Genomic DNA, 24,443 nt, shown 5'->3' with positions numbered 1-24,443 from the left:
TTCCTGTATTTTGATTGGTGGAGCTGAGGAACAACTTTTTAGCAGAATGCTAGAATCTTTGCCTAAACTAAAGTCATTCATTCAGCTTTGTTTCATTTGCTCCTGGACAGGTGAATCATAATCTTTTCTTGTAGGCCTAAGTGACATTGTTTGTCATCTGTTATTTAGCCTTTAAATGTGTAAGCTACATTTTGTGATGTTGTATATGACATAACATTGCTTGTCACACTGAATTGAGATGTAGCGGTTGACCTAAAAACCGTAGCCTACTGCGACCAATGCTAGCAGGAGAAAGCTCAGTGCAGCACCAGTCAGTCAGCTGAAGTTGTTGCTAGATGTAGCGCTACTGTAACAGAAATCCAGCTGAAGTAAAAATGTAACAGTTCAACAGCATAAGCTAATGTACACCCAAATCGGTGTGTTATCCCACAGAGTAGCTGGCTATGTCAAGCTGGAGGCTTATGGTAATGTTACCAAAGTGTCAGTAATTTGTATAATTTGTGATGTGTTGCAGAATACACATTTTGATTAAGGCCACTCATTTAGGCTAGATCATCAATTTAGCTATGACTACAATTTACAATGGTGCTTGAAAGTTTGTGAACCCTTGAGAATTTTCTATATTTCTGCATAAATATGAACTAAAATATCATCAGATTTTCACACAAGTCCGAAAAGTAGATAAGGAGAACCCAGTTAAACAAATGAGACAAAAATATTACACTTGGTCATTTATTCATTGAGGAAAATGATCCAATATTACATATCTGTGAGTGGCAAAAGTATGTGAACCTTTGCTTTCAGTATCTGGTGTGACCCCCTTGTGCAGCAATAACTGCAACTAAACATTTCCGGTAACTGTTGATCAGTCCTGCACACCAGCTTGGAGGAATTTTAACATTTTTGGAGAGCAGTGGCTTTCTCCTTGCAACCCTGCCAATGCACACCATTGTTGTTCAGTGTTCTCCTGATGGTGGACTCATGAACATTAACATTAGCCAATGTGAGAGAGGCCTTCAGTTACTTAGAAGTTACCCTAGGGTCCTTTGTGACCTCGCCGACTATTACACGCCTTGCTCTTGGAATGATCTTTGTTGGTCAACCACTCCTGGGGAGGGTAACACTGGTCTTGAATTTCCTCCGTTTGTACACAATCTGTCTGACTGTGGATTGGTGGAGTCCAAACTCTTTAGAGATGGTTTTGTAACCTTTTCCAGCCTGATGAGCATCAACAATGCTTTTTCTGAGGTCCTCAGAAATCTCCTTTGTTCATGCCATGATACACTTCCACAAACATGTGTTGTGAAGATCAGACTTTGATAGATCCCTGTTCTTTAAATAAAACAGGGTGCCCACTCACACCTGATTGTCATCCCATTGATTAAAAACACCCGACTCTAATTTCACCTTCAAATTAACTGCTAATCCTAGAGGTTCACATACTTTTCCCACTCACAGATATGTAATATTGGATCATTTTCCTCAATAAATAAATGACCAAGTATCATATTTTTGTCTCATTTGTTTAACTGGGTTCTCTTTATCTACTTTTAGGACTTGTGTGAAAATCTGATGATGTTTTAGGTCATATTCATGCAGAAATATAGAAAATTCTAAAGGGTTCACAAACTTTCAAGCACCACTGTAGAACCCTGAGGAGAAAATCTCCAAACACCCTTGTACAATGATTAAAGTGTTATGTCGTACTGTTTTCTACCTGGACAGCAGTAAGGGTTGCTGTCATCACCATATGAGGACCAATTCTCCTCAAATCATTCCCTTTCTCCTGAAGACCTTGAGATATACCTGATCTCCTGGAGCAAACTATCCTACTTCTCTTCCGGTTCGGGTACTCTTAACTGTTCCTGTGAATAGATAACTTGTCCCCCTTTCCAATATTATCCACAACTAAAAGATGATATTCACCTCATTTCCTGCTTACAGTTTTTTGCAATTGCTAAGACACAAAACTGTTGCTTGTGGCACAATTATTGAAACCACTAATTCATGTAGCCGAGCTATTGACCAGATATGCTGAACCATAAGCACATTCTCTGCTTTACACTGAATTTGAAATTCTAAAACACACTTTTTGCAAATGACTACACACGATTATCTACATTACACACATCATTCAAAACTACAAGCCTGTGTGTGTTGTTCGCTAAACACTGCCACTGAGATACAAACTCAATTATCAATCACCTGTAAACAGAATGCACCTGTGAAAACACCTGTAACCAATGAATCACGTGAAAATCAGAACTTCAACACTATACATAGGATTCGGGTTTGCTCTTTGGCTTGCATAACAATGCAGGCCTATGTTGGAGACAGAATCAGAGTCAGAGGTGTTCGTGTAAGAGGAGGAAGAAGAGAAGGCACAAGAGTAGGAGGACAAAGAGGATGAGGAGTGGCAAGAGGACGAAATAGGAGAAATGTCACAAATGAGAGCTGGGCAACTCTAATTAGCCATGTTATCAACCATGGGTTGAGTCTGCAGGAGGCTGGTCAGAGGGTCCAACCTAATTTGAGCTGCTGCACTGTAGGAGGTATCATCAGGACTTTTCAAAATGAGAACAGGAAAGAAATCCTAATCTCATATGATTTACTGTAACAGGTGATTTTACAGTATTTCATAAGGACATGTTAGACCGGCGGCACGGTGGTGTAGTGGTTAGCGCTGTTGCCTCACAGCAAGAAGGTCCGGGTTCGAGCCCCGTGGCCGGCGAGGGCCTTTCTGTGCGGAGTTTGCATGTTCTCCCCGTGTCCGTGTGGGTTTCCTCCGGGTGCTCTGGTTTCCCCCACAGTCCAAAGACATGCAGGTTAGGTTAACTGGTGACTCTAAATTGACCGTAGGTGTGAATGGTTGTCTGTGTCTATGTGTCAGCCCTGTGATGACCTGGCGACTTGTCCAGGGTGTACCCCGCCTTTCGCCCGTAGTCAGCTGGGATAGGCTCCAGCTTGCCTGCGACCCTGTAGAAGGATAAAGCGGCTAGAGATAATGAGATGAGATGAGACATGTTAGACCATAAACTTTTGCATACTGTTTTTGTAGAATTGCATGGTGACTTCCTCCTTGCAGGAGGAAGAAATCACTTGTTCACACAAGAACAGGAACAACAAATTATCAACATGGTCATTGCAAACAACAATATACTTTTGAGACAACTGCTACACCACATCATTAATGACAACACAACATTCAACAACATTGATAGGGTAAGTTTATCCACCCTGGGCCGTCTACTGAAGCGCCATCAAATCCTGATGAAACAGCTGTACAGAGTGCCATTTGAGAGAAACTCTGAGTGAAACAACTGCGCTATGAATATGTGCAAGTAAGTTACATTTTATATATTAGCCCATTAAAATAATTGGTACTGTATTCCAGTTTACTGTATTACTATGCTACACTATATGGACTGATATCTGTATCCTTTCTGTCATATGCTTTTTCCTGGCTGTATCGGAGAGTTATGGAGCTAGATGCTGCTGCAGACCCACATGTTTTTATATACATTGATGAGGTTGGCTTCAATCTTGCCAAAAGCAGATGCCGGGGGAGAAACATCATTGGGTAGCGGGCCATTGTCAGTGTTCCTGGGCAGTATGGTGGGAACATTACAATGTGTGCTGCAATTGGCCAAAATGGTGTCCTTCACCACCATGCCACTCTTGGCCCATATAACACTGTTCACATCATTGAATTCCTTGACACCCTGCATGGCATCATCCTTAATGACCAATACAATGTGGCAGGGAAATTCACATTTGTTGTCTCATGGGACAATGTAAGTTTTCATCGATTTGCTGAGGTCCACAGTTGGTTCACCAATCACCCAAGGTTTCAGGTTCTCACCCTTCCACCATACTCTCCTTTCCTAAACCCTATTGAGGTATTTCACCCACGTGACCAAGTCACGTGACACAGCCATTTTGGACGGCACGCTTAAGTCCTTCAGTGCAAGGCGGTATGAGATGGTGGAGACCTTTGCACATTTTAACAAGAAAGTAAGCTGTGATTCGTGTTAAATTGGATCTGTCTTTTATCACAAACACTGTACCCAGCCTTGGTATGGAGCCCTGTTTATTTATTTCTGTGTCCCGTTTCTTTCTAGCCTTTGTTATTGCGTTTTATGTCTGATGTCTGCTACATGCAACCCTAGACAAATTAACACTGCCTTGTTTCACTGCTCAGATGGGTTAACAAACACTGAGCCATTTACTTTTTGCTATATATTTTATCAAAATTGCGTTAACTGATAAACTAACCTGAAATGAAATGATCACTGCAAAGTCTGGAGTACTCTGTTGGCTCCCAATCCTGTCTCTTCACAGCTGCAATCCATTTGGCCCTCTTGTCTGGGTCAGTAGGAAACCGGTAGTGATGTGTCGGTCGCGAACGATCCGGTTCAAAGAGCCGGCTCTTTGAAGTGAACGACGGGAGCCGGCTCTTCGGTGGGAGCCGAGTTGGGGAGCCGAATTAGTTTTTTGTCCTTAGGTGCCTCAGAGAGAGAGACTTTCACAAAAACAGTTGCTGTCCGATTGCGTCTTTGTGTTGTCTATTACCATTCAAAGGAAAAAAAGCATGGTGTACGCCTACTTTTTTTGGTTGGGGGGGTTGATGTCATTCACAGCTGCGAAAATACGAAAATTGGTGTAATGCTTAAAGCTGTGGAGCACAGGGGAGAGGAGTCTGTGAGGCACCTGAGGAGGGGAAAATCAGCTGTGTATTTTATATTGGTAATATAACACAGTTTTGCATTATGTTTGTGAGAAAATAATTTATTAATTGGTAAGTAAGTTTTATTTCTATAGCTAGAACATTGTTACACTGCTATACTTTACAAAGCTTTACAATGGCTACAAAAACTAAAAAATAAAATGGAAAACATCCTATTGATAAAATATAAATAATAATGTAATTAATTAACTAGTTAATTGCAGCAATTAAATCAAAAATAAAATATCAGGAGTCGTTTGGGAGCCGAAAGAGCCGGCTCCTTATAGTAAGAAGAGCCAAAAGAGCCGGCTCTCGAAAAAGAGCCGAAATTCCCATCACTAGAAACCGGTAAAAGGAGCGTCCTGCACGCTGTCCCTGTCTGTTGTGGCAGCCCACAGCACAACAAGCAAACACCATGGTTATTTATAGAGTGCTTACTGACAAATTAATCTATTCTAGGTGTCTGTAACACATTTTTTTTCAAGCTGGTTCTCCCTCTCTCGCTACGTTCACACTGCAAGGCTTAATGCTCAATTCCGATTTTTTTGTGAAATCCGATTTTTTTGTGAGGTCGTTCACATTAACAAATATATGTGACTTGTATGTGATCCTCAGTATGAACGAAAAGCGACCTAAAAGTGTTCCGCATGCGCATTGCAGGATACGACGACGTCACACGCAGTGAGCATGGCCAGTGTTTACGGAAGTAAAACTGCCCGGTTGCGGTATGACCCATCCAATCTAGCTTGAATAGCTGTATCCCCCCAAATGGAAATCAGCTCCCTAACCTCTGCGTCCTTACATTGAGAAGATTCAGAACCTTCACAGCCCGAAGCGTCCCTCGCATTGATGTCATGCGCAGGGGCGCAGATACGTTTTTTGAACTGGGGGGGGACAAAAAACTGGGAGGGACAAAGCTGCCAGCAAACCAACCCCAACCCCGATATGCCTGTCAAACTTGTTGTTAGTAACCATAGCAACCAAGCTCGAGCTCGCAACCTGTGCAGTCTGCGCAGCTCAACCAACCGAATATCAGTCTTTGTTTTGTTTTATGTGAGTTGTTGCAACTATGTATACACTGCTGTGCACCTCAATAAACCGAATGGTAATTAGTCTTTTGATTTTTCCGTGAGGTTTGCCTTATGCAAAGAAAGACAGCATAGACGTTTTTTCCTCCCTGTAAGTGGGGGGGACCGAACGAAGTGAATTTAAATCTGGGTGGGATGAGTCCCACCCTCTATCTGCGCCCGTGGTCATGCGCCATGTTGTTGTAACTTTTTTTGAGAGACCCGCCGCCTACTTCAGCACAGAATAGTGACGTTTGTGGCTTGTTGATGACGTGTAAGTCGGATGAATGCGACCTGGCGGTTCAGACTGAAGTCGCATATGAAAAGAGCGGATAGGAATCGGAATTAGGACCACATATCCAAACGGCCTGGGTCGGATTTGAAAAAATCGGATCTGTGTCGTTCATATTGTCAATAAAAGATCGGATACAGGTCACATATGGGCGAAAAGATCGGATTTGAGTCACTTCAGCCTGCAGTGTGAACGTCTGCAGCATTAGTATGTAGCTTGACGTTCAAAATGGCGGACACCGGGGCGTCACGTGACCCTGTGACGTCAGGTGAAATACCTCAATTGAGGAGTTCTTTTCTGCATGGCGTTGAAAGGTAAATGACTTAAAATTCACAAGCAATCAGTTTCATATTCATATAATACTTACTGTAATTCAATACATTGTACGCATTTCCTCCTAGACAGCTATTCAGGCTCTCAAATCTTTCTTGCTTTATTGTAACCCCTGAAGTTCTACATACCATACCAATGTGCAAGGCAATGGAAGAGATCTGTGGTGATGTTGATGTGGAGGCATGCCAGGGCTGGATATGCTATTCAAGACATTCCTTCCCCTGATGTTTGGCCAGAGAGGACATCCTTTGTGATGTTGATGAAGTGCTGTGGCCGGATGCACATGGAAGACGGGATAGACAGTAATTGCAACATACATTAACTGAAATTACAGTAAATGTGTCTGATTTAAAAAATAAAAACAACTGTTTCCCCATTGCATTTTTGTTCATAGTCTTATTTACAGCATGCTACAAATGAGAATGCAAGACTCTAGATAATAATGTCTTATACTTGGTACGTCAGTGTGCAAATGGCATGTGGAAAAACCTGTTTATTTGCTGTTTGTGTGTAAAATTGTGATGGAAAAATACCATTTTTAGAAGAGTTTATATAGTTTTGAATGAAGTGTTTGCTTTTGAAAGAGATGTCCAAAATTTTGTGTATATGTTTTTGGTTTTTGTGTGTCAAGTTTTGACAAAAGGGCCATAGTTTAAAAAATTGTGTTTTAGCAAAAGTAAAAAACTGTAAATGTGGTATTAGCATGGGCTGACCTGTAAACATTTAAGATATACTTTAATGATCCTTTGCAGGGAATTAGATTGTTACAGCAGCAAAGACACAAACACTTTAACAACCACTTTAACAACAACAAAAAAAAGACACTAGCTACAACTGCTTGATAAAAAGTGCATAGGAGAGATTAAAAGATCGTAGTCTTCTTAGAAAGTACAGCCTGCTTTATCCTTTCTTATATAAGGCATCCATGTGGGTGGACCAGTCCAGCTTGTTGTCTAACACAACTCCCAGATATCTGTAGCTGGAGACCTGTTCCACTGCTGCTCCTTGAATGGTGACTAGGTCTCAAGAAGGTCTTTTTCTCCTGAAATCTACAGTCATTTCCTTTGTTTTCTGGACATTGAGCTGTAGATAGTTGAGGCTGCACCAGTCCACAAAGTCCTCGATGAGGCCCCTGTATTCCTGCTCACTACTTCCCTGACAACACCCAACCACTGCTGTATCATCAGAGAACTTCTGGAGAAAACAGCTGCTGGAGTTGTATTGGAAGTCTGCTGTATATAATGTGAACAGAAAAGGGGACAGGACTCCTCCTTGTGGGGCACCTGTGCTGCTCACAAGCTTTTCAGAGACACAGTTTGGGAGCCGCACATACTGTGGTCTGCAGGTTAGATAGTCAGTGACCCAGGAGACTACCCCTGGCTCAACCTTCATTATCCTCATCTTCTCACCAAGCAGCCTAGGTTGAATTGTGTTGAAGGCACTTGAGAAGTCGAAGAACATGATCCTGACTGAGGCGTCCACAGAGTCAAGGTGAGCATGAATTCTATGTAGCACTTAGATGAGTGCATCATCCATGCTGATGATTTCATGCAGTGTTAGATTCATATCCCTGTTAGTTTGCATGTGATAATGTATTTGTATGAATAGTACAGTACTGATTCAATTTAACCGTGAGAGTCCCCCTTTCCAATATTATCCACAACTAAAGATGGTACTTCATTTCCTGCTTAATTCCTAATTGTTACAACACTGGTTTGCTGTTTCATGAATGAACACCAATCTACTATTTGAATTCATTACTAATAGAACATTATACCTTGGAATCACTTCCCTCCGATGGTTGACGATTGTAGCTCAAATTTCATCAGAAATTACTATTCTTTGTCTTGCTTTTCCTCAGCCTGCTCTTCCTCCTCCTTGCCACCCTCCTCTTCCTCCTTGTACCCCACCTCTTACACACACTCGTCCTCTACCTGTGACAGTTTCTGTCCATTGTTGATATGAACCTGCAACCTTCAACAATCTGTGTACACTCTGAACTGGCTTATATTGGTTGTGTCACATCATTTGAAACAAGTGTGATCAATTTTGAGTCATGTTTAATTTATGACATCTGTGCTTTATTTGTGTTTACCTTTTGCCACTTGTGATTACCATGATGCATCGTAAGTGCATCGCAGTACAAAATGCATGAGAATGTGTTTAGAGTTTTGCAAAAAGAGTCAATAAGATCTGCAAATTGTGTTTCACTAGGTGAAGATTGTTTATGGTATTGTCAAAAGAGTGATTGATTCACTAAATGAGTTCAGGTCACTGAGCACTTGGTTCAAACTATGGGTTTTAATGTTTTAACACTTCAGATAATCTACAGGGCGGCACAGTGGTGTAGTGGTTAGTGCTGTCGTCTCACGGCAAGAAGGTCTGGGTTCGAGCCCCGTGGCCGGTGAGGGCCTTTCTGTGCGGAGTTTGCATGTTCTCCCTGTGTCTGTGTGGGTTTCCTCTAGGTGCTCCGGTTTCCCCCACAGTCCAAAGACATGCAGGTTAGGTTAACTGGTGACTCTAAATTGACCGTGAGTGTGAATGGTTGTCTGTGTCTATGTGTCAGCCCTGTGATGACCTGGCGACTTGTCCAGGGTGTACCCTGCCTTTCACCTGTAGTCAGCTGGGATAGGCTCCAGCTTGCCTGCGACCCTGTAGAACAGGATAAAGTGGCTAGAGATGATGAGAATACAAAAATTTCACCGTTTTCTCTTTATACACTATATTGCCAAAAGTATTTGCTCACCTGCCTTGACTCACATATGAGCTTAAGTGACATCCCATTCCTAATCCATAGGGTTCAATATGATGTCGGTCCACCCTTTGCAGCTAACAGCTTCAACTCTTCTGGGAAGGCTGTCCACAAGGTTTAGGAGTGTGTTTATGGGAATTTTTGACCATTCTTCCAGAAGTGCATTTGTGAGGTCACACACTGATGTTGGACGAGAAGGCCTGGCTCTCAGTCTCTGCCCTAATTCATCCCAAAGGTGTTCTATCCGGTTGAGGTCAGGACTCTGTGCAGGCCAGTTAAGTTCATCCACACCAGACTCTGTCATCCATGTCTTTATGGACCTTGCTTTGTGCACTGGTGCACAGTCATGTTGGAAGAGGAAGGGGCCAGCTCCAAACTGTAAAAACAGTCTGCATGCCTAGGTGCTTGATGTTATACACCTGTGGCCATGGAAGTGATTGGAACACCTGATTCTGATAATTTGGATGGGTGAGCAAATACTTTTGGCAATATAATGTATTTATTTTGCTGCTGTAACAGTGTAAATTTCCCCTTGTGGGATAATAAAAGGTTATCTTATCTTATCTTATCTTATCTTATCTTATCTTATCTTATCTTATCTTATGATCTCAGAAAAAAAAAATTGTAGCTAGTAATTCAGGTGTGTGTGTGTGTGAGAGAGAGAGAGAGAGAGAGAGAGAGACCCAGTTTTTCTACATTTTAAGCCATATCTCCAATCTTTTTACAGTCTTTTGTTTTTACTGTGTAAAGACTGACTCACCATGCCAAGTCCTACTGCAACCCCCATGATCACTAGTTTCAGCATCTATTGCAAGTCCGAGCATGCTGGTGTGGTCATGGAGATGATGGCCCACCAATAGCAGGCGGGGATGCTGCTGAAGCCATGGTGCTCGCTCTCAGCCAAGTGTATGACAGGGGAGAACAATGTGACAGCCACGCACACAAAAAGTAGCAGAAGACCAAAATCGTGCATGCTCCTTTGCACCGTCAGGCTGAGAGTCTGCAAACCCAGTGAGTGTCTGGCCAGCCGCATGACGTACAAGATATGCAGGGCTCGCATGAGCCTCAAAGTTAGACCCAGCTTATCCAAATACCCTCCACCTACATTTATACGATCTCCCATCCTCAGATCTTTCTCATCCACCACCAGGGAAATATAGTATGGCAGAATGGCCACAGCATCAATGACGTTGAGTGGCCCACATGCAAATTCTAGCTTGCTATGGGCCTGCAGTAAGCATAGAGCAAGCTCGAGGGTAAACCAGGCCACAAACACACACACGGTCTCCACGATGAACATCTGTTGACACCTCGGGGAACATTTGCCCTGTTTGTGAACAATGTTAAGCCTTAATCTTCATTTAGCACACCTATAGTGTATGTGTATGTGTGATTACTACAAACAAGCATTTTGACATTTCCCTGTAATAAGAATGGATACTGCTTGCTAAAACAGGATTGTTTTGTCGGGGTATGAGGTAAAGTCAATAAGCATTTATGAGGAAAGTGTATTTTTGTAGAAGCTTTCATGAACCATTCAGCATAAATCTGTTCAGTATTATTTGATTTGTGTAGCACTTTTTACAATAGACATTTACTGTATACACAAGGCAGCTTCACAGAAAGATACAGAAAATGTGGATTTAGATCCCTAATGAACAAACCAGACGAGACTATATGAGGAAGAAACCTGCAGAGAAACCAGATGCAAAAATGGAACCTCTTCTGGGTGACTTCAGATAGTTAATCCTATCATACATACATGGAATTACCTTTTGTCGCCTAATTGCTGTGTATAAATGTGCCTTAGTTTCTGCTGCTCACTCACAGATACTGCAAAAACAATTTAGCAACTAGAATAACTTTTACAGCAGTGCTTTGGTAAGTGCAGCTTTCACAAGACTTTCCCTCATCTCTCTGTCAGTCTAACACTTTTATTATTAAAGTGTAAATGTAATAGTTTTGAAAACGTTATATATTCACAAAACTTTAAACGTTTATTGATGAAACATCCTTAGATATCCTACATCACTGAGTTTAAAGCCAGGAGAATTTTTGACAGATGTTGTTGAAACTCAAACCTATACAAGCCCAAGGTATAATTCAGGTTAATTCGGTAATCTTCAAGATTATGCCTGTGACAAACCAAAAGCAGAAAGCATAGTCTAATCCTAAATCACAGTTGTTGTGTTATTATTACCACTGTACCAATACTCGGTCACATTGATGCTGTAGTTCTTTATGAAAAGTGCAGACAGAATATTTTAGACATATATGTAACAGTTATTCCACAAAATCGAGTCATACATGAGCTGGTAAGTGACGAGGCGCATAGCACGAGTTGACTATAAGCCATGGACGACGAGATTGAGTGGAATAACTGTTTTCTTCTATCCACATTCACTGGATTTTGAGAAACAGAGCATTTTTATTTTTTTTTTTGCAAATTCGATGAATAAAAACTTTATTCAAAACGTCCAACAAAATAATTTCCGCTTAGAATGTAAACAAACTGGTGAAATGACAGTAACAATTTGTGAAAAATGTGATGATAATAATAATTATTGAAAAGTAAAAAAGATACATTCTTACCATGAAATAATTTCATTCCATTTTTTTTTATATTTTGGGGTTTTGTTTTCAAGCAGAGTTTATATTTTGCACTCGGTTTGTCCTCAGCAACACAGGCACCATTTTCCTCTGCTTCTTCAGGGTTTTTTTGGTGGTTGGCAAACCAACTTAAAGGTGCATTACTGCCACCAACTGGGCTGGAGTGTGGAACAGGATATATGGGGGGGTACAATATTCCTTTCGCTATTTCTGTTTCTTTTAAATACTTGATAATAAAGTGATTATATCTGACTTGATGCACTCCGCCATTTTGTTTTTCTCTACTCATGGTATATGAGCCGACAGCCTAGTAATAGAGTAGCCAATCAGAGTGTGCGATTGCTCATATCCAGTGAATGTGAATAGAATAAAAAGAGATACACATGCTCTTACTGGTAGTATGCAGTAAAGTACTTCAGTCATGTACTTTGCTTCAACATACCAGGATTTAGAAGTCATGATGTGACAAGACCAAAAGAAAACTCCAGAAGCATTTTAAGCTACAGCTCCAATCCTGAGTCTTTTGTTTCTATAGTGCAAGATTAACTCACCATGCCAAGTGCTACTGCGACCCACATGATCACTAGTTCCAGCATCTATTGCAAGTCTGAGCATGCTGTTGCTGTTAAAACAGATTTTTCAGGCCCATCCTCATTCTTATCCTCATGGATTTTGTTGAGATATTCTTGCATCCAACCAAAAGAGTCCCTCTCTGATTCTATCCAGACCTCCTCCACAGCTAATAAGGCAGCTTTTTCCTCTTTGCATATCATTTCATGTTCCTGTCTCAGCTCACGATAGGAGCGTGAGAACACATGGAAAATAGAGGTAGCTGGGAAAGCCATGATAAGGATGCCGCTCAGGATGCTGCTGAAGGCCACCACCTGACCCGGGATGGTGCGTGGGACCATGTCACCGTAGCCCACTGTGGTCATGGAGATGATAGCCCACCAATAGCAGGCAGGGATGCTGCTGAAGCCATGGTGCTCACTCTCAGCCAAGTGTATGAGAGGAGAGAACAATGTGACAGCCACGCACACAAAAAGTAGCAGAAGACCAAAATCGTGCATGCTCCTTTGCACCGTCAGGCCAAGAGTCTGCAAACCCAGTGAGTGTCTGGCCAGCCGCATGACGTACAAGATACGCAGGGCACGCATGAGCCTCAGAATCAGACCCAGCTTATCCAAATACCCTCCACCTACATTTATACGATCTCCCATCCTCAGATCTTTCTCATCCACCACCAGGGAAATATAGTACGGCAGAATGGCCACAGCATCAATGACGTTGAGTGGCCCACGTGCAAATTCTAGCTTGCTACGGGCCTGCAGGAAGCGTAGAGCAAGCTCGAGGGTAAACCAGGCCACACACACAGTCTCCACGATGAACATCTGTTGACACCTTGGGGAACATTCGCCCTGTTTGTGAACAATGTTAAGCCTTAATCTAAATTTAGCACACCTATAGAGTATGTGTATGTGTGATTACTACAAACAAGCATTTTGACGTTTCCCTGTAATAAGAAAGGATACTGCTTGATAAAACAGGATTGTTTTGTAGGGGTATAAAGTCAACAAGCATTTATGAGGAATGTGTATTTTTATAGAAGCTTTCATGAACCATTCAGCATAAATCTATTCAGTATCATTTGATTTGTGTAGCACTTTTCACAATAGATATTTATACACAAGGCAGCTTTACAGAAAGCTACAGAAAATGTGGATTTAGATCCCTAAAGATCCCTAATGAACAAACCAGATGAGACTACATGAGGAAGAAACCTGCAGAGAAACCAGATGCAAAAATGGAACCTCTTCTGGGTGACTTCAGATAGTTAATCCTATCATACATACATGGAACTACCTTTTGCCACCTAATTGCTATGTACAAATGTGCCTTAGTTTTTGCTGATCACTCACAGATACTGTAAAAACCATTAAGCAATAAGAGTAACTTTTACAGCAGTGATTTGCTAAGAACAGCTTTCATAAGACTTTCTCTCATCTCTGTCAGTCAAAAATGTTATTATTAAAGTGTAAATGTAAATGTTTTGAAGCTGTTATATGTTCACAGAATTTTAAAACAATTTTTTTATTGGAACACCCTTAGATATGCTGCATCACTGAGTTTTTAGTCAGGATGGTTTTTGTGGTTATTTTCGTACAGGGAAACATGTTGGATCTTGTCTGGAGCAATCACACACACACACACACACACACACACACACACACACACGGATGAAGCCTACAATTTTCTACAAATAAACATAGGTTATGTGTGGAACTGTGACTATCATTCAGTCATTCCACTGAAACTGAATGCTACATTTCCAAGTGAAAAACGTGGAAGGTGTTAAAGAGGCTTTACTGGGAGATTCATATTTCATTTGCCTCAGTCCCCCCAAATCATGTTTTATACTGGCCTACTCATATGCTACTTCTTTTAAAGGAGTTCAGGTTGATGTTACTGAGAGGTTGTTTTCTGCAAAGTCATTCTAACCTATTTCCTTCTAAATTGTGTATTGTTCTAACTTCTGCACCTGCACTGCGATTTTTTTTTATACACTGCCCAGCCAAAACAAAACTTGCCATTTGGATTTCAATATGCAAATACATAAGAGCCTTTGATTGGATAATTACTGCAGTGATTAATTTGTTTCAGCTGGTACAGTAACAATCCTTTTAACCCTAACTGATGCAGTGAGTAGCTTCTCAGCTCTTAAACAAACATGTCCGAAGACATATGCTCGTGCTCATGGAAAAGATGCTACTGTGTTTCAGAAGAGTCAAATTATTGGCCTGGATCAAGCAAAGAAAACTAAGGAGATTGCTTTAATGACTGGAATTGGGTTAATAACTGCCCAAGGCATTATTTAAACCTGGAAGGATAGTGGTGAACCGTCAATTTTGTGGAGAAAATGTGGTTGGAAAAAGATCCTGGCTGACCATGATCAGAGATCACTTAAATGCTTGGTGAAGTTGAATCGTAAAAAAAAAGGGAAAAAATCGACAGTAGAACTCATGGCTATGGTTAATAGTGAAATTAAGAGCATTTCCACACTCACAGTGCAGTGAGAACTCACAGGATTGAGACTAAACAGCTGTGTGTCCATAAGAAAACCACTTGTTAGTGAGACTAATCAGAAGAAAAGGCTTCAATTTGCTAGGGAGCATAAAGATTGGATTCTGGAGCAATGGTAAAAGGTCATATGGTTTGATAAGTCCAGACTGACCCTATTCCTGAGTGATAGGCACATCAGGGTAAGAAAGGAAGCACATGAAGCGATGCAGCCTTCATCCATAGTGGCCACTGTACAAGCCAGTGGAGGCAGAGTTATGATTTGGGGTTGCTTCAATTGGTCAGGTCGAGGCTCAGCAACATTATGGGGCAATAAAATGCAGTCAGCTGATGACCTGAATGTACTGAATGACCAGGTTATCATCTCATCACATCAATGGATTTTTTTTCTTCCCTGATGGCACGGGCATAAAATTAGGACTCAGATTGTGAAAGAGTGGTTCAGGAAGCATAAGGAATCATTTTCACACAAGAATTAACCACCACGGAGTCCTGACGTTAACCCCATTGAGAATCTTTGGGCTGTGCTGGAGAAGACTTTACGCAGTGGTTCAATTCTCCCGTCCTCAACACAAGATCTTGGTGAAAAATTAATACAACTCTGGATTGAAATAAATGTTGTGACATTGCATAAGTTTATCGAAGCAATGCCATGGCAAATGCATGCTGTAATCAAAGTTAAAGGCAGTCCAACCAAATATTAAAGTGTGCAATTTTTTTTTTGGCAGGGCAGTATATGTTTTCATGACCTAGCCGAGACCATTTTGAGTCAAGGCATGTGTCAGTCTGAATTAAGCAATTGTCCACTCTGTATTATGTATTGGTTTAATTATGTGTTGTGCTGGTTTTGCAAATTAATGTATCAAAAGCATCCTAAGTTGTGTATTGTTTGTTCTCAATCCTGTGTTCATGTATTGGAGTGTTTGATTCACACGGTTGACAAAGTATGAGAAAGTAAGGAGCATGAGTTGGAGGGACATGTGAGTTATTATGCTGATTTTATTAAGAATAAATAAAGTTGATTCTGTTAAAGTAAAACTTATAAGAATGTTTATACAGTATTAAAGTTTAACAAGTAAAAGAAAGAAAATTAACTACTGTTTTTGCCAAGTATCATGAATCGTGCTATTAAATCACGTGTTTTTTTAGTCATGTTGTTGATGGCTTGGAAATATTGGTAGTTACACGTACATTGTATGAATAAGGAGAGATGTACTGACAAATAGAAATTATTCTATCCACATTCACTGGATATGAGCAATCGCGCGCTCTGATTGGCTACTCTACTACTAAGATATCAGCTCATATACCGTGAGTAGAGAAAAACAAAATGGCGGCGCGTGTTGTTGAACCAACCAAGGACAAAATAAAAACTTTACTTGAAAACAAAACTCCAAAAATACAAAAAAAAAGCCACAAAATATGGAATGAAAGTATTTGATGATAAGAACGTATCTATTTTTCAAGAATTATTATTATAGCATTTTTCACAAATTGATATTGTCATTTCACTGGTTTGTTTACATTCTAAGTGGGGATGATTTTGTTGGACGTTTTGTATAAAGTTTTTATTTATCGAATTTGCAAAAAAATTAAAATAAAAATGCTCTGTTTCTCAAAATCCAGTGAATGTGAATATAATAAAACAGTTATTCCACTCAATCTTATCATATATGGCTTATAGCCAATTCAGCACTATGTGCCTCATCGACTATCAGCTCATGTACGACTTGATTTTGTGGAATAACTGTTAAATATTGGTGGAATTCTGGCAAAGGTTGATGTGAAGTGTCAGCCAAAGAGATTGTTGGTAATATCAAAATGGGTGTGAACTACAGGTATGATGTTTTAGAACTGTAAAATGAGAAATTCTGTCATTGTTGAGGAATCACTCTGCAGACTGATGACTCAGCTTTTGTTTGACTCAATAAAAGTCTATTTTCTGCAACTTCCTTGACCTTTGACTCTTTTTGATGTGAGCAAATTTCCATGACAATTCATCAAATCAAATCTAAAGAAATAATAAAATAATAAAAATAATAAATAAAATAATAAAAAAATAAAGAAATAACTTTGTTTGGTAGTCAGCTAATAGGTTTGTAAGTTAGTTAAATTACCTTGCTAAAGCCTCACTCACAACCCGCCGTAAGTGTTTTGGACACACACGGGTTGCAGGGTTTGGTGGCTCGCAGCCATGCCACAGGGGTGCGGTGAACCCGGGGGAAAGTTTGGGGAAGGAGTACGGGCAAAGTACTTGTCAGGTTGCACACCTGACTTCCTCGAGGCATGGGAAAAATTGCGCCGTTAGCCTGTGGAAAGCATATATCTGACGCACGTTATCAGTGCGGAGTGTGTGAGATTTGCATTTTACCAGTTTCCTGTGCTATGAGTTCGGGTCGCACTTGTGAAGCATGTGATTAGCATGTTACAATCACTCATAACTTGCGTGTGATGCAAGCCACGAGTGGGTATAAAACCAGCGTGTCTGCAGCAGTCTTTCGACTGAAGAACATTGGATATTTTGTGGAAATTTTTTTTTTTTTTTAGATAGGACAGTGAATGAGCAGGAGAGAGAGACAGGGAGGGATCAGGAAATGATCTCAGGTCGGAATCGAACCCAGGTCCGCAGATTTATGGTATGGTGCCTTATCCAACTGAGCCACTATCCCCCATTTTGTGGAAAAATTTTTAAAATTTTCAGTTTAAAGTTTAGAAAATAGGACCCAAGAAGAAGCAAGCAAAAGTGAAGTAACCCAGCCTGAAACAGCAGAGGAGGAAGAGGAGGAAGAATTTGATGACGATGGTAGCAGCCCCGGCAAGCCCTGCACGGACAGGGAGAAGTATGCCTTCAAGCCGGCAGAAAGCACAGCATCCTGCCAGAGGGATTTTCACAGGTATATACACATGCTTTAAACATTCATTTCAGTATCTATATGCTTATGTAATTAATATTATATACAGTGGTACTTGAAAGTTTGTGAACCCTTTAGAATTTTCTATATTTCTGCATAAATATGACCCAAGACATCATCAGGTTTTCACACGTCCTAAAAGTAGATAAAGAGAATCCAGTTAAACAAATGAGACAAAAATATTATACTTGGTCATTTATTTATTGAGGAAAATGATCCAATATTACATATCTGTGAGTGGCAAAAGTATGTGAACCTTTCCTTTCAGTATCTGGTGTGACCCCCTTGTGCAGCAATAACTGCAACTAAACATTTCCGGTGACTGTTGATCAGTCCTGCACACCGGCTTGGAGGAATTTTATGTACAGAACAGCCTCAACTCTGGGATGTTGGTGGGTTTCCTCACATGAACTGCTCGCTTTAGGTCCTTCCACAACATTTCCACTGGATTAAGGTCAGGACTTTGACTTGGCCATTCCAAAACATAAACTTTATTCTTCTTTAACCATTCTTTGGTAGAACGACTTGTGTGCTTAGGGTCGTTGTCTTGCTGCATGACCCACCTTCTCTTGAGATTCAGTTCATGAACAGATGTCCTGACATTTTCCTTTAGAATTCACTGGTATAATTCAGAATTCATTGTTCCATCAATGATTGCAAGCTGTCCTGGCCCAGATGCAGCAAAACAGGCCCAAACCATGATACTACCAGGGGCGTAGCCATCATTTTAGAAGTGAGGGGGACAAATTGTTCAGAGGTCTATTGAGTGATTTATCATCCTCTCGCATTCAATTGCACCTCTCCTTAGCAGCTAAAGAACCACATAACCACAAACAGCACAGTACCAGGGAACCGACTTTAGTTCTTTAAAATGATATACTATCAAAATCTAAAGTCAAAATCTATAAATCTATAAAGTAAAATGTATAAATATAATTAAGAATAGTAGTAGTGACATGGCTAGTTATATTCTCTTCTCACCTGTGACCCTGTATAGTCATCCCTGTTGGCCTCTGGTCCACTGTCTCCTCTCTCACCCTGCTCTTTCTATTGCGGCAATAAAGATTAAAAAATATGTGGAAAGCAACATTTTGAAATAGAATTAGGAATATCGTAATAATAATCAGCAAGCTCATGTACTTTAAACTTTAACTACCACAAAATAAATTAAATCTTTACAAAAATAACAGTCAAAGGAACACAAATACATTTATATTCTTATTTTCTACCCAGAAGTGAGTAATCTTAGAGTAGCCAAAATAGTAATGTTACTCAAGTAAGAGTATTGTTACTTTAGAATAATATTACTCAAGTAAAAGTAAAACGTATTTTGCAACAAAACAACTCTTAAGAGTACAATTTACCCAAAAAGTTACTCAAGTAAATGTAACGGAGTAAATGTAACTAGTTACTACCGCCTCTAAGTTAGCTAGCTAGCTTAACTAACTAAATTGTCATCTTTTAGCTAATCATTATCTACATTCAACAGCATTACTCAACTTACACGGTTTGTTTGGAAAAAAACTGTCTAAAGTCTTTAGCCTCTTGGCTGGTTTGCTGAACATACAGAAGCACTGCCCAGATCTGAATCACACCAAAGATACTCATGCAATATTTTCTAAAGCGTCTCTGATCACACATGACAGCGGTGTTTGTTTGCCGCCTCAGCTCCGCCTGCTCATGATGAGTTTAGAGGCGGCTCGGAAAAACGCGTTTCCACATGTTAAAAATGAATTGAGTGGTTGTAATGGCTGTAAAAAGTGCGGTGGACAGAAGGCACAAATACAGGAAGTGCGGGGGATATGTCCCCTGCGTCCGCTACGCCCATGGATACTACCACAACCATGTTTCACAGATGAGACAAGGTTCTTATGCTGGAATGTAGTGTTTTCCTTTCTCCAAACATAACGCTTCTCATTTAAACCAAAAAGTTCTATTTTGGTCTCGTCCGTCCACAAAACATTTTTCCAATAGCCTTCTGGCTTGTTCTTGTAATCTTTGGCAAACTGCAGATGAGCAGCAATGTTATTTTTGGAGAGCAGTGGCTTTCTCCTTGCAACCATTGTTGTTCAGTGTTCTCCTGATGGTGGACTCCATCCATACATCCATTATCTGTAGCCGCTTATCCTATCCTACAGGGTCACAGGCAAGCTGGAGCCTATCCCAGCTGACTATGGGCGAGAGGTGGGGTACACCCTGGACAAGTCGCCAGGTCATTGCAGGGCTGACACATAGACAACCATTCACACTCACAGTCAATTTAGAGCCACCAATTAGCCTAACCTGCATGCCTTTGGACTGTGGGGGAAACCGGAGCACCCAGAGGAAACCCACGTGGACACGGGGAGAGCATGCAAACTCGACACAGAAAGGCCCCTGTCGGCCACTGGGCTCAAACCCAGGATCTTCTTGCTGTGAGGCGACAGTGCTAACCAATACACCACCGTGCTGCCCGATGGTGGACTCATGAACATTAATATTAGCCAATGTGAGAGAGGCCTTCAGTTACTTAGAAGTTACCCTGGGGTCCTTTGTGACCTTGCCAACTATTACACACCTTGCTCTTGGAATGATCTTTGTTGGTCAACCACTCCTGGGGAGGGTAACAGTGGTCTTGAATTTCCTCCATTTGTACACAATCTGTCTGACTGTGGATCGGTGAAGTCCAAACTCTTTAGAGACGGTTTTGTAACCTTTTCCAGCCTGATGAGCATCAACAATGCTTTTTCTGAGGTCCTCAGAAATCTCCTTTGTTCGTGCCATGATACACTTCCACAAACATGTTGTGAAGATCAGACTTTGATAGATCCATGTTCTTTAAATAAAACAGGGTGCCCACTCACACCTGATTGTCATCCCATTGATTGAAAACACCTGACTTTAATTTCACCTTCAAATTAACTACTAACCCTAGAGGTTCACATACTTTTAACACTCACAGATATGTAATATTGGATCATTTTCCTCAATAAATAAATGACCATGTATAATATTTTTGTTTCATTTGTTTAACTACTTTCAGGACTTGTATGACAATCTGATGATGTTTTAGGTCATATGCAGAAATACTGAAAATTCTAAAGGGTTCACAAACTTTCAAGCACCACTATATGCTGATTTTCATGTAAGTTTCAGCTAACATCGCCCAGAAGTGAGGACATTGCAATCACAGCAATCATTGCTGTCAGGCCATTGTGCCATGCTCAGTGATAAGGACATCCCAACACCCTGTCCCACCACTCAGCAGGAGTAGGAGCAGGACAGTAGCTCGGAGTCAGAGTCAAAGTGTGTTTCAGTGTTCAAACTGTTGGGCTATTTAGTTGGGATTTTTTTTTACAATGTAATAAAATGCGTTATTCCCTTATACTCATGTTTTATTATTTGACGTTTGCATGGCAAATTAACATATACTCAAATAAAAACAGCAAATGAGGTGGTCTTTTTCCTTTCTACAATGCTACATGCTACATGATCGGTTCCTTGATAATGCATTTTATTACATTGTAAAAAATCCCAACTAAATAGCCCAACAGTTTGAACACTGAAAGACACTTTTGGCCCTTTTCCACTACCCTTTTTCAGCTCACTTCAGCCCGACACGGCTCGCGTTTCGACTACCAAAAACCAGCACGACTCAGCTCGCTTCAGCCCTGCTTAGCCCCTAAAACTCGCACCGTTTTGGAGTGGGGCTGAAGCGAGCCAAAGCGAGCCGACTGAGGCTGGGGGCGTGAGCAGACACTCCCCTGTGCACTGATTGGTGAGGAGGAGTGTCCTCACATGCCCACACACACCCCGCGAGCGCACTGGGATCTGTAAACACCGCAAACCCGGAAGGAGAAGAATTACAAATTACGAGAATTTCTGAAGCCTTATGCGCCTCGCCTCATCTATACGCTCTTGCCAGTATCTGTCCGCGTTGTCGGTGACAACAAGCCACAGCACCAAGACCAGCAACACTAACGACTCCATGTCCTCCATGTTTATTGTTTACTATTCGGGTTGTGAGACTACCGCTTAAAAGATCACTGATGTCACTGTTTGCGCTGCTTAACGACATCACCTGACGTCCACCCACTTTCGCTAACTCCACCCAGTGTGTCCACCCACTTCCAGCCAGCACGGTTCAGCGCGGTTGTAGTCGAAATGCAACTCCAACAGCCCCGCTCAGCCCGACTCAGCACGGCACGGCTCAGCCCGACTCAGCCGCGTTTGTAGTGGAAAAGCGGCATTAGACTCTGACTCCCAGAGTCTTGCCCCTCGTGTCGCATGCAGGTTGTGTGCGCTACGTGCAGGTCACGTGCGCTGCGTGCAGGTTGCGTGTGCTGCGTGCACACCACACACGGGGTAGAACGTGGGATGTACTTTTGTCTTGCGAGCCGCACAAATAGTGTGGAATGCTTGTGTAGTACTTCTGAGGCACGTCACTCATACAATGACCGTGTGTCACTCATGCGTCTTACTGTCATTGCAAAAAGCCCCTACTAGCCGTGCTGCTGACTTGGTTCAGGTGTACAAAAGGAGTACGGGTCCTGTATGTAGTGTATGCATTCTTGATTTGTCGCAAGACCCACAGAATTTGAATGTGCAGGACCAAAAGTCTCCACGGGCAGTCTGCGACCTTCTACGGCGCTGAACACACGCAAGTGTCGCACAAGTCTCAAGCATGGTTTTGCCAATTTTTTTTTTACCGTAGACTGCCCGTAGCAGCATGTACGGCGGGTTGTGAGTGAGGCTTAATTAAATTAGCAAGCCAGTTAATTTTTTTTGTAAATCAGCTTGTTAACTTAGCTATCTAGTTAGGTTTTGTTTTTGTTGCTAATATGTCTTAGCATTCATTCCAAAAGGGTTATTAAACATTAGCTAATCTGCAAGCCAAATTCTAGGTTTGTTTGAGTTTGTGGAGTATTTTTCTTATAGCTGATTTCTTAGTGATCCAGCTAGTCGGGCATGAGGTAATTGTGGTCAGTTAAAATAATTTATTTTTTATTCTTGAATACTTGATTATGTTTAAATGTAGATATGTGTTGACTTTCTCTCAAGTAGATCTCAATATTTCTACTTTTAATTCAGATTTTGATACCATACCCATGCTTTTACTTAAGTACAGTTTCTTGGTACTTTTTCCTCTCTCGCTACTCTAATTAGACAATCACTCTATAATGACAAACGTGTTGTAGTGATGCACCTACTCGGCTCTCTTCCTCTCTGAGATCAGGCATAGTGCTGACGCACAAGCTAACCACGGTGACAGCAATCATAGCCACTGAGACACAGGCAAAGCTCTTGCCCAGCCAGCCAGAGTGTGGGTTCTCCACCACGTCTCGGAGGCGGCTCAAGAAGCCACGGAAACCTTCCTCTGTCTCATGTGTTGGTTGTTTCATCAGCCTCTTCTGCCTCCTAGCTTCCGCTTTCCGCTTCTTCTCAGCCACCTCCTCCACACAGGTGATCATAACACGTCTACAGCAGCGCTCCATCCCACTGGTCTCAATGCCCCAATAAGCAAGCTCATCTGAGAGAAAAACAGCACATGCCTGCCTCAACAGCCTCAGCTTCCCTGCTGCCAGGAAGTTCAGGATGACGCGGAAGGCAGTGGCACTGCGGTCGAAGAAGAACTCATGGCTAACTTCATCATAGTCATCGCACAGCCGGGCAATGTCTTCGGGACTGCTGCAGTGACGTAGCTGGCCTAAACGGGAAAGTGGGAAGTCATCCAGTGTGCTCCAGGCAAACATGTAACGATCCCCACCAACATTCACGAGGGCCAGTTTGCTGTGATCGACATTTGTGAGTGCAGAGGGGTCACGTATTCGCTGGGCTCGCTGAAAGTACACTCCTTTAATGGTCTTTGTCTCAGGGATCTCAGTAAAAAAATGGTCAAGGCTGCTGTCATCTGTGCTAATGGAGAAATTACTGAAGTCATTTGCATTGCTGATGATAGGCATGATGGCATCAGGCCATAAAAGTGCAGGGGCTGTGCTTTTGGTACGTACAGTTTTAAAAAGAGAGCACCTGTAATGAAAAGAAACATGATTAAGAAAAGCAGAGAACAGTAAATGTATAGTCATAGGCAGTGTGATTTGCCCTGGTTGTTACAAGATCCCAGCTTTCAGACATTAACACAAAATAATACATTTTTATTTTTCAATCGAACAAGGGTGGGTTTCCTGAAAGCCTCTTAAGGCTAAGAGCATCTTTAACTGCCTCTTACGTTCCATCGTTAAGATAACATGGGTTTCGCAAACAATGTCATAGCCAAAGTAGTGCTTTAGTTTGCTCTTAACTTACGATGGACCTGGATAACTCTTTCACAACAAAGAGCATCTGCTTGCAGCCGAATACTCAGAATGCAATGCGCCTCCGAGGGACTCTCACAATCAATGGGTGGAGACTGGTGTTGAATCTGCTGCCAGTGTTAAATTGTTTTTCTTGTACATTGGAAGTACATCAAGTGAATTATTAAATAAATATATGCAAAACATTATGAATATATTTCAATATGTTATGGAATTACGTATGGATATCATAATGTCTCATTGATATCGCCACATTTTAATCAAATTTAACTCCATTAGGTGAGTGATTATCTCATTTAGTGTCATAAATGAGACAAGTTTCTGCACCTGTAACATTATATAAACTTTATACAAAACATGTTGGACGTTTTGTATAAAGT

General features: G+C 41.4%; 1 protein-coding gene and 1 pseudogene across 1 annotated transcript; both read right to left on the bottom strand.

The window, feature by feature from the left end:
• Positions 1-10,470, bottom strand: part of LOC132899792 (potassium voltage-gated channel subfamily G member 4-like) — a 42,432-nt pseudogene extending 31,962 nt beyond the window's left edge.
• A 1,906-nt stretch (positions 10,471-12,376) lies between these two features.
• On the bottom strand, positions 12,377-23,712 carry kcng4b (potassium voltage-gated channel, subfamily G, member 4b). The gene is made up of 2 exons (XM_060941908.1): positions 22,960-23,712; positions 12,377-13,198 (listed from the first exon to the last, which is right to left on the bottom strand). Exons 1-2 carry the CDS (start codon positions 23,710-23,712, stop codon positions 12,377-12,379), a joined length of 1,575 nt encoding a protein of 524 aa, XP_060797891.1.
• Positions 23,713-24,443: the final 731 nt, after the last annotated feature.

The sequence above is a fragment of the Neoarius graeffei genome, chromosome 15 (assembly GCF_027579695.1).
Source record: "Neoarius graeffei isolate fNeoGra1 chromosome 15, fNeoGra1.pri, whole genome shotgun sequence".
Lineage (NCBI taxonomy): Eukaryota > Metazoa > Chordata > Actinopteri > Siluriformes > Ariidae > Neoarius > Neoarius graeffei.
Note: the sequence above shows the minus strand (reverse complement) of the source record. Positions and strands in the feature narration are given on the sequence as shown.